Raw genomic sequence first — 11,689 nt, 5'->3', positions numbered from 1 at the left:
GGATATGAGTAAAAAATCAGGTAATGAAGAAAAAGCAATTGGTAGAGGCAAAGATGGGATGAAGGAGGTTGGGGATAGTGGTAGTGGTCATTCTGGAGATCCTGACATTTCCCTATGCCTGACCTTTGAAGAGAGTGAGGATGATAAGAACCCAGGCCATGGTGGAGATAATTGCTGCTGTCCTTTAGATCTCACTGATCTTGAGATCACAAGCCTCTTATCCCCTTAGCTTCTGTTCAGCCAGGACCTAATTTACCATGCAAATATGCTCATTTCTCACACCAGTGCCTTATTAAAGTTCAGGGGTCACTATGACAACTCAATTACAGTTGTTTTCAGTCTGCCTCCCCCTTGTGGCCAGATATACCCTTTACCTTCAAGACTCAAAAGCCACATTCAAAGTCTATTCGACAAACTACTGGTGGACTAAGGGGCTGTGTCTTGAAAGCTCAACTCCAAATGGATCAAGGACCTCCACATAAAGCCAGACACTCTGAAGCTAATAGAAAAGAAACTGGGGAAGACCCTTGAGGACATCGGTACAGGGGGAATGTTCCTAACAGAACACCAATAGCTTATGCTCTAAGATCAAGAATTGACAAATGGGACCTCATAAAATTACAAAGTTTCTGTAAGGCAAAGGACACCATCAAAAGGGCAGACTGGCAACCAACAAATTGGGAAAAGATATTCACCAATCCTACATCAGATAGAGGGCTAATATCCAATATATATAAAGAACTCAAGAAGTTAGACTCCAGAAAACCAAATAACCCTTTTAAAAAATGGAGTACAGAGTTAAACAAAGAATTTTCACCTGAAGAACTTTGGATGGTGGAGAAGCATCTTAAAAAATGCTCAACTTCATTAGCCATTAGGAAAATGCAAATCAAAACAACCCTGAGATTTCACCTTACACCAGTCAGAATGGCTAAGATTAAAAATTCAGGAGACAGAAGATGTTGGCGAGGATGTGGAGAAAGAGGAACACTCCTCCACTGCTGGTGGGGTTGCAAATTGGTACAACCACTCTGGAAATCAGTCTGGCGGTTTCTCCGAAAATTGGGCACCTCACTTCCAGAAGATCCTGCTATACCATTCCTGGGCATATACCCAAAAGATTCCCCAGCATGTAATAAGGATACATGTTCCACTATGTTCATAGCAGCCCTATTTATAATTGCCAGAAGCTGGAAAGAACCCAGGTATCCCTCAACAGAAGAGTGGATGCAAAAAATGTGGTATATCTACACAATGGAGTACTATTCAGCCATTAGAAACAATGAATTCATGAAATTCTTAGGCAAATGGATGGAGCTAGAGAACATCATACTAAGCGAGGTAACCCAGATTCAAAAGATGAATCATGGTATGCACTCACTAATAAGTGGATATTAACCTAGAAAACTGGAATACCAAAAATATAATCCACACATCAAATGAGGTACGAGAAGAACGGAGGAGTGGCCCCTTGTTCTGGAAAGACTCAGTGAAGCAGTATAGGGCAAAACCAGAAAGGGAAGTGGGAAGTGGTGGGTGGGAAAACAGGGGGAGGGAAGGGGGCTGAAGGGACTTTCAGGGAGTGGGGGTCTAGAAAAGGGGAAATCATTTGAAATGTACATAAAAATATATCGAATAAAAAATTAATTAAAAAAAGAAAACTCAACCTCTATTTCTGTTGTTTTAGGAAATCTGAAAAATGCTTTTGTGGTCTGGCTTCCCTCTGTAGGGTTGGGAGTTGTCTATAGCACTTGACACAGCAAATTCTAACAAGCCTGCCAAAAATCCTGGAATTATCAATATGGAAATACCCAGCTCAGTCTGGTGTGCCAAACCTTGTCCTGGAGAAAAAAACATGAGGAGGGGGCCCCATACAATTGTCATGGATATTTTATTGTTCAAAAGATATTCTCAGTCTACAATAAATAAACATTGCTTATTGAGTGTTGCTGTTGGACACAGGACAGCTTTCCAGAAAGATGCAGACTACTTTATCTATTAGAAAAATGATCAACGTCTACCTAAGTGACCCAAAGAACTCCACTAGAGAGCTCCTACAGCTGATAAACAACTTCAGCAAAGTGGCAGGTTATAAAATCAACTCAAGCAAATCAGTGGCCTTCCTATACTCAAAGGATAAGCAGGCTGAGAAAGAAATTAGGGAAATGACCCCCTTCACAATAGCCACAAACAGTATAAAGTATCTTGGGGTGACTCTTACCAAACATGTGAAAGATCTGTATGACAAGAACTTCAAGACTCTGAAGAAGGAAATGGAAGAAGACCTCAAAAAATGGGAAAACCTCCCATGCTCATGGATCGGTAGAATCAATATTGTTAAAATGGCCATTTTGCCTAAAGCACTATACAGATTCAATGCAATACCCATCAAAATCCCAACTCAATTCTTCACAGAGTTAGAAAGAGCAATTATCAAATTCATCTGGAACAACAAAAAACCCAGGATAGCTAAAACTATTCTCAGCAACAAAAGAAAATCTGGGGGAATCAGTATCCCTGACCTCAAGCAATACTACAGAGCAATAGTGTTAAAAACTGCATGGTATTGGTACAGTGACAGGCAGGAGGATCAATGGAACAGGATTGAAGATCCAGAAATGAACCCACACACCTATGGCCACTTGATCCTCGACAAAGAGGCTGAAAACATCCAATGGAAAAAAGATAGCCTTTTCAACAAATGGTGCTGGTTCAACTGGAGGTCAGCATGCAGAAGAATGCGAATTGATCCATCCTTGTCTCCTTGTACTAAGCTCAAATCCAAATGGATCAAGGACCTCCACATAAAGCCAGACACTCTGAAGCTAATAGAAAAGAAACTGGGGAAGACCCTTGAGGACATCGGTACAGGGAGAAAGTTTCTGAACAGAACACCAATAGCGTATGCTCTAAGAGCAAGAATTGACAAATGGGACCTCATAAAATTACAAAGTTTCTGTAAGGCAAAGGACACCATCAAGAGGACAAATCGGCAACCAACAAATTGGGAAAAGATCTTTACCAATCCTACATCAGATAGAGGGCTAATATCCAATATATATAAAGAACTCAAGAAGTTAGACTCCAGAAAACCAAACAACCCTATTAAAAAAATGGGGTACAGAGTTAAACAAAGAATTCTCACCTGAAGAACTTCGGATGGCGGAGAAGCATCTTAAAAAAATGCTCAACATCATTAGTCATTAGGGAAATGCAAATCAAAACAACCCTAAGATTTCATCTTACACCAGTCAGAATGGCTAAGATTAAAAATTCAGGAGACAGCAGGTGTTGGAGAGGGTGCGGAGAAAGAGGAACACTCCTCCACTGCTGGTGGGGTTGCAAATTGGTACAACCACTCTGGAAAGCAGTCTGGCGGTTCCTCCGAAAACTGGGCACCTCACTTCCAGAAGATCCTGCTATACCACTCCTGGGCATATACCCAGAAGACTCCCCACCATGTAATAAGGATACATGTTCTACTATGTTCATAGCAGCCCTATTTATGATTGCCAGATGCTGGAAAGAACCCAGGTATCCCTCAACAGAAGAGTGGATGCAAAAAATGTGGTATATCTACACAATGGAGTACTATTCAGCCATTAGAAACAAAGAATTCATGAAATTCTTAGGCAAATGGATGGAGCTAGAGAATATCATACTAAGTGAGGTAACCCAGACTCAAAAGGTGAATCATGGTAAGCACTCACTAATAAGTGGATATTAACCTAGAAAACTGGAATACCCAAAACATAATCCACACATCAAATGAGGCACAAAGAAAGGAGGAGTGGCCCCTGGTTCTGGAAAGACTCAGTGAAACAGTATTCAGCAAAACCAGAACGGGGAAGTGGAAGGGGTGGGTGGGAGGACAGGGGAAGAGAAGGGGGCTTGCGGGACTTTCGGGGAGTGGGGGGACTAGAAAAGGGGAAATCATTTGAAATGTAAATAAATTATATCGAATAAAAAAAATGATCAAACCTTTTTTTGGAGTTAATTTTACACACAGCTATAATGGTAGGAGATAAAACTTTGGAAAAAACAGGAAAAGTCAACATAGGATTTTGAGTAGTTCCTTTATCTAAAAATTAGAGCTTTGATTCATTGGTCCTTTATAATTCTCTAAAATAAACTTTCTTTCATTACATAGACAATCATTATGTTAATTACTTTATTTTTCATACTACAATTCCTATTGATCATGACATTTTACTGTTTATCCAATACACATACAGTAACATCATAACAGTAAAACAATCTACTGTAAATAAAATAAATACGGAAAAAACAACTACAGCATTGAGACACTTGGTACGATAGAATAGATCACATCCACTTCCAATTTTAACTGTGCCTCCTGGACATGTGTGTTCTGTAACTACGTTAATTTAAAATGAGTCACTGTACAAGGCCAAAGAATGTAGTGTCAACTCAATCCCAAATGGTGGGTGATGGATACTGGTGTGTGAAGGTGGGTGCTATTCAGGTTCTGTCAAGCCATTACTCTATAGAAAGCTCTTCTCAAAGTGGTGAGCTCTGGCATGAACTTTGAGATGAACCTCTCTTTGATGCCAGAATAGCTATGTATCCACTATTTCTGTGATTTACTATTTCAACTATACCAATATATAGATATACCTGCTAGATCACTTATTGACAGGCTTCACACTCTTACAAAATGTTGTGTGACCAGATGATGGGTCTCATCATCTATTTTACCTTCTACATTGCTACATGCACAATATATACTTGTGAGGCTGGTGAACTGTCATAGGCAGCCTGGTCCTTGGTTGTGCTCAGGTTTAAAACCCCAGAGACCCAGCAGATGACCATAGCCTGCAGGTACTTGACCACACCCCTTGGGTCCCTGGCTCCTGTCACAGCTATAGCTTCTCACAGTGCCCTGCAGAGAGGTGTGTGGCCATCAGTCATGTAAGAGCAGCACCAAGGCTTCCCAGATTCAAATAAGGTCTCCCCAAGCTCTCAGACCAAGCCAATGAGAAGTACCTGCTGTCAAACCCTGACCCACCCCAAAACTGTATATAAGAATCCTATCCAGAAGATTAAAGGTGTGTGAGGACTACTCCATCATCCAAGAGCTTTTGTCATAAGAAATATAACACTTGGGAAGAGGTCTGCTCTCCAGAAACGCCACCTGAACCCCACCCTCCCCATACTCTTCACTGGCTAGTTGGCCTCTCCTCAGGCCAGCCCAGAGTGACATGGAGTAACTGAGACAGTACAGCAGAGAGAGAGAGAGAGAGTTGGAGCCAACAGCAGCAGTGGAAAGCAGTAGAATGGACTTCCCCTTACTGATTGCATTCTCTCCCCTTTGCCAGAACTCTAGCATCTCCATGGAAGGCCTCCAGTACACAGGCCCACATACTTGTGCATAAAATGACACATTTGCTGATCTGATATTGAAAGTTGGAACATGTTCAAGAGTGATTTGCTGTATTGCCTTTTGCATAACTAATCAGTTCTACCTTGATCCTGTATGTATATAGGAGTATATCTTCTTTCATGTAATACTTTCCCTATATGTCTCATTCTTTTATCTCCACTGTGAAGAGGTGATGGTACACTGAAGTCAACATTCATCTTCTTTCATGCGAAGAAGGCAGACACAATTGAAAAGGCCAGCATAGGACTGAGAAGTAAAGACTCCCTTCCCATCCTTAAGCTGTGTTCCTATCCTTCACTGAATTTCCTACAGGAGAGAGTCTGACTAAACACTGGCAGCATCTATTTTTAAGAATTAATATTCTTTGCATTCTGATATTGCTGCCATTGCTGTTAATCATTGATGATTGTTTTACATTTTATACAATCATTTCCCTCTTTATAGTTTGAAGCTTTTCCTCTCATTTTTCTCCATATATTTAGTTAAAATCGACACTTGCCAAATACCTTTTTATAATTACTGATAATTTTGTGACTGACAAGTAATGTCAGCTAAATTCAGAAATTCCAGTTTCCTTTTTCTTCTAAAACTCCAGGATTGTCTAAATACTTGCAATCAAGATTACCTAGCCTATCCAAAATATCTTTGATGATAACTTCCTATTAATAGAGAATTCAATCAAGTTAACCACCAATATACCATATTTAGAAATTTACTTTGCATTTAATAGGGATCTTCATATCTGTTAGTTGGGTTTCATAGTTCTAGAGCTTGCAGTGAGTACTACTATAGAAATAAAGAAATCTCCAGTTTCATCTTAATATAAAGTCATCAATCTTCAGCAATGTCCTGCTTGGTAAAGTATGCCCACTGGTCCAATAACAATATGAATCTTATAGAAGTGATCACCACTCTTTGACTGCTCAACAGGATTGAAAACATCCTTTAACACCATCAAAAAGATAAGTTATAGTGCTCAGTCCTGATAGGATATCTATATAAAACCACTTGCCTTGAGGTTCAGGGATCTTCTATGAAGAGGGGATGACAATTGTAAAATCCAAGGTTGGTAGATGATGCCACAAAAAAGTGTTTTCCAGATACAACAGAGTATATATGAACCTATGAAAATTTTGGAAGCAGCCACAATTCATTTACAAACTCAGATCAGGCCAAAATCCCACCATGGATTCTGAGAGGTGACCACCAAATCATAACCCTAACAAATGGCTATTGGTAATTGGTGGCTGATGGGAGTGAGAAAATTAGTTTGCTTCAGTAGAGTATTACTATATCTGAACTAGATAATTGATTACACTCCATAAGTGTCCCCACATAACATTAGTTTTCCAACATAAATTGAACTCAAAAACAGAACAAAGAGGGTTGTGTGAGGAAATGGATTTAGTAAAAATATATAAAACTTTCAAACACTTAATAAAAACAATTTTAAAGCTGGCGATAGGAAAGAAAATGATGAAAATTTAGAAACTCCTTGAAGTTTTCTACAAAATATATTTTTATGGTTATGTTAAAGGAAAATAATCACATTTTTATTCTAAAAAAACCAATCAAACAACTCCCCCAAACCAGAAAACAAAACAATGTTAGGGTAGGCGTGGTGATGCATGCCTTTATTTCCAGTTGTTGAGAAATAATGAGTAGAGTTTTTGTCTAATTAGAGAGCTCTAGGGTAGTTGGGGCTACAAATTAAGGCACTATATACAAGCAACAACACAAATAAAAAGCTTCAACAATAATGCACAATCTTGGCTCTTGGAAAATTTTTTGGGGGTTAGTAGATACTTGCTGCTATTAAAGAAGACCTGAGTTTGGCTGCTAGCAATTTATTTAGGACTGAGCACTACGGTATCGTTTATTATCTGTATATTGACCACCTCTGTGTTAATTGTAATCTACTGCAAAAAAGAGATTCTTTAGTGAAAACTGAGCAATGCACTAATTTGTAGGTGTAACAGTAAATTAGTATAAGTCAATTTGATGAGGTATCTATTTAGCAGAATAATATTAAGTTCTTACTAGTGCTCTATAAGCTTCTAGATACAGGAGCTTGGCTGGAAGATAAAGAATCATTCCTCTTCTAGTAAAGAACCCTACATAAAATTACTTCTCCCACTCCCTACTGCCTGAGATCAAGTGCGGCATACCTCCATCAAACTCATGCATCTTGGCTGGGAAATTCTTTTAACTTTGCAGAATTTCTTCACCTGAGCTTAGAAACTTCATCTAGTAACACTTAGGCTATTCATTTTGCTATTCATAAAATTTCTCTAATACTTAACCATATTTAACCATATTCAAGACTAAACCCCATTCAGAAGAAATTTTAAAAAAAGACTCAGTAAAAAGGAACAAGATATTCATATAAAAACAATACCAATAATTTTAATTAGAAAACCTAGGTGAAAAATACCAACAAAATAGATAGTGAATACAACATGGGTCTTAGAAAACTTGCTTGTAGTAATGGTCACTGAGAAAAGCAACTTAAGAGGAATATAATACAATGATTTCAAAATAGTAAGAAATAGGTTTAAAAAAACTCAAAAATGAAGTGAAAAATTGTCAGAATGAAGACTACAAAACAAAAGCAGTTGAATGAAATAAGTCTCAGTCTTCCCATAGGATTCCAACATGGCCTGTACTTCTTGGCAGAGACCCACATACTCATTCTTTTTGCATCCAAACTCTCCATTCAAACAGGTCCCACACATCTTTTTTCCTAGGGTCTGTACAGTGAAAATACATGACCTCCCCTATAAATGATCTTCTCAGTCATTCATATCTAGCCTGGGTCACATATCCAAGTTTCCAACTGAGTATGAACAAATATGATTGTGTTTCATACAATCTGTACTATTTTAATGATATGCCTTTCCCTTTTTAAAAAATATAGGGCATGCCCATGTCACTCCCAATCTCTTCATCTAGGCATTCTACTCCCACATAACAGGCTAGTAAAAGGAGACATTCTGTAAACCATCCCAGTCCCCTATATACATAACTTTATTTTGCACATGCTACTTCTATCTCCAGGCCCAAGTGATGTCTTATAGTGTATACTTTGCATCAAGTTCATAAATATAAAATGATACTATATGCCTAGATTTATTTGCAAAAAAGCCCAACAATATGAAAGATCAAGCATGTATATTAGTTGCCCAATTACCTTCTCCTTGATCAGCACCCCAAATCTGGTCTCAACCTACTTGCCCCCAGGAACAGTCTTGGAAGTCACTCCACCAAGATTTCACATGACTGGTGGCTTTCTCTCTCCCTCTAATCATGCTGAGTCTTTCTACCCTCCTGCTTCCCTTGGCCTCTCTGTGGGAACCTGGAAGTCCTGCCTCTTCTGGCCAACCATCTTTATTGACTGATCAAGAACCAATTGAGGAACAGGACCTTCAGCATTTACATGTAGAATCCTGATCAAAGCACCAGAACCACTCTGTACAAGGATTTGTTTTACAAATGGTGAATGTATTACAAAATTAGTGACACTTTTAAACATTTTTCTCAGTTCTAAAACATCTATGAATCTCCATCTGGATTCCTGAAAATTCTGTGGATGATGAACATCTGTTGGTCTTTGTTGGATAACCAGATAAACTTATGTTTGTTATTTAATAACCATTTATTGCCCTTTTAAAACTTAATCTGTCTCTACTTGAATATATTCCCTAACTAATATTTGAAGTTCCTCTCTTAACATCTGTGTTAATGTTTCATAGCTCTCCTTTTGTTGCTTATCCTGCTCTATAAGTTTCTCAATCTTCTGCTTAAGGTCCTGGTTTTACGTTTTATTTATTTATTTATTTATTTATTTATTTATTTATTTATTTATTTATTTATTTATTTTATTGCTTAGTAATTTTTTTATTTTATTTTTTTTATTTTTAATTTTTTTTATTCGATATAATTTATTTACATTTCAAATGATTTCCCCTTTTCTAGCCCCCCCACTCCCCGAAAGTCCCGTAAGCCCCCTTCTCTTCCCCTGTCTTCCCATCCACCCCTTCCCACTTCCCCGTTCTGGTTTTGCTGAATACTGTTTCACTGAGTCTTTCCAGAACCAGGGGCCACTCCTCCTTTCTTCTTGTACCTCATTTGATGTGTGGATTATGTTTTGGGTATTCCAGTTTTCTAGGTTAATATCCACTTATTAGTGAGTGCATACCATGATTCACCTTTTGAGTCTCGGTTACCTCACTGAGTATGATATTCTCTAGCTCCATCCATTTGCCTAAGAATTTCATGAATTCGTTGTTTCTAATGGCTGAATAGTACTCCATTGTGTAGATATACCACATTTTTTGCATCCACTCTTCTGTTGAGGGATACCTGGGTTCTTTCCAGCATCTGGCAATTATAAATAGGGCTGCTATGAACATAGTAGAGCATGTATCCTAATTACATGGTGGGGAATCCTCTGGGTATATGCCCAGGAGTGGTATAGCAGGATCTTCTGGAAGTGAGGTGCCCAGTTTTCGGAGGAACCGCCAGACTGATTTCCAGAGTGGTTGTACCAATTTGCAACCCCACCAGCAGTGGAGGAGTGTTCCTCTTTCTCCACACCCTCTCCAACACCTGCTGTCTCCTGAATTTTTAATCTTAGCCATTCTGACTGGTGTAAGATGAAATCTTAGGGTTGTTTTGATTTGCATTTCCCTAATGACTAATGAAGTTGAGCATTTTTTAAGATGCTTCTCCGCCATCCGAAGTTCTTCAGGTGAGAATTCTTTGTTTAACTCTGTACCCCATTTTTAATAGGGTTGTTTGGTTTTCTGGAGTCTAACTTCTTGAGTTCTTTATATATATTGGATATTAGCCCTCTATCTGATGTAGGATTGGTGAAGATCTTTTCCCAATTTGTTGGTTGCCGATTTGTCCTCTTGATGGTGTCCTTTGCCTTACAGAAACTTTGTAATTTTATGAGGTCCCATTTGTCAATTCTTGCTCTTAGAGCATACGCTATTGGTGTTCTGTTCAGAAACTTTCTCCCTGTACCGATGTCCTCAAGGGTCTTCCCCAGTTTCTTTTCTATTAGCTTCAGAGTGTCTGGCTTTATGTGGAGGTCCTTGATCCATTTGGATTTGAGCTTAGTACAAGGAGACAAGGATGGATCAATTCACATTCTTCTGCATGCTGACCTCCAGTTGAACCAGCACCATTTGTTGAAAAGGCTATCTTTTTTCCATTGGATGTTTTCAGCCTCTTTGTCGAGGATCAAGTGGCCATAGGTGTGTTGGTTCATTTCTGGATCTTCAATCCTGTTCCATTGATCCTCCTGTCTGTCACTGTACAAATACCATGCAGTTTTTTTTTATTCGATATAATTTATTTACATTTCAAATGATTTCCCCTTTTCAAGCCCCCCCACTCCCCGAAAGTCCCACAACCCCCCTTCTCTTCCCCTGTCCTCCCACCCACCCCTTCCCACTTCCCCGTTCTGGTTTTGCTGAATACTGTTTCACTGAGTCTTTCCAGAACCAGGGGCCACTCCTCCTTTCTTCTTGTACCTCATTTGATGTGTGGATTATGTTTTGGGTATTCCAGTTTTCTAGGTTAATATCCACTTATTAGTGAGTGCATACCATGATTCACCTTTTGAGTCTGAGTTACCTCACTTAGTATGATATTCTCTAGCTCCATGCATTTGCCTAAGAATTTCATGAATTCATTGTTTCTAATGGCTGAATAGTACTCCATTGTGTAGATATACCACATTTTTTGCATCCACTCTTCTGTTGAGGGATACCTGGGTTCTTTCCAGCATCTGGCAATTACAAATAGGGCTGCTATGAACATAGTAGAACATGTATCCTTATTACATGGTGGGGAGTCTTCTGGGTATATGCCCAGGAGTGGTATAGCAGGATCTTCTGGAAGTGAGGTGCCCAGTTTTCGGAGGAACCGCCAGACTGATTTCCAGAGTGGTTGTACCAATTTGCAACCCCACCAGCAGTGGAGGAGTGTTCCTCTTTCTCCACACCCTCTCCAACACCTGCTGTCTCCTGAATTTTTAATCTTAGCCATTCTGACTGGTGTAAGATGAAATCTTAGGGTTGTTTTGATTTGCATTTCCCTAATGACTAATGAAGTTGAGCATTTTTTAAGATGTTTCTCCGCCATCCGAAGTTCTTCAGGTGAGAATTCTTTGTTTAACTCTGTACCCCATTTTTTAATAGGGTTGTTTGGTTTTCTGGAGTCTAACTTTTTGAGTTCTTTATATATATTGGATATTAGCCCTCTATCTGATGTAGG

At 39.0% G+C, this 11,689-nt stretch overlaps 2 gene segments (V, D, J or C); both read right to left on the bottom strand.

The window, feature by feature from the left end:
- Nucleotides 1-228, bottom strand: part of LOC127665864 (immunoglobulin lambda variable 9-49-like) — a 669-nt gene extending 441 nt beyond the window's left edge. The window contains 1 exon segment of the V gene segment in view: nt 124-228. Within this exon segment, the coding sequence occupies nt 124-160 (37 nt within the window).
- LOC127665858 (Ig lambda-1 chain V region S43-like) overlaps nt 1-11,689 on the bottom strand; it is a 440,110-nt gene that overhangs the window by 102,618 nt on the left and 325,803 nt on the right.

Source organism: Apodemus sylvaticus, chromosome 15, assembly GCF_947179515.1.
Source record: "Apodemus sylvaticus chromosome 15, mApoSyl1.1, whole genome shotgun sequence".
NCBI classification, from domain to species: domain Eukaryota; kingdom Metazoa; phylum Chordata; class Mammalia; order Rodentia; family Muridae; genus Apodemus; species Apodemus sylvaticus.
This window is presented reverse-complemented; position numbering and strand designations above follow the sequence as displayed.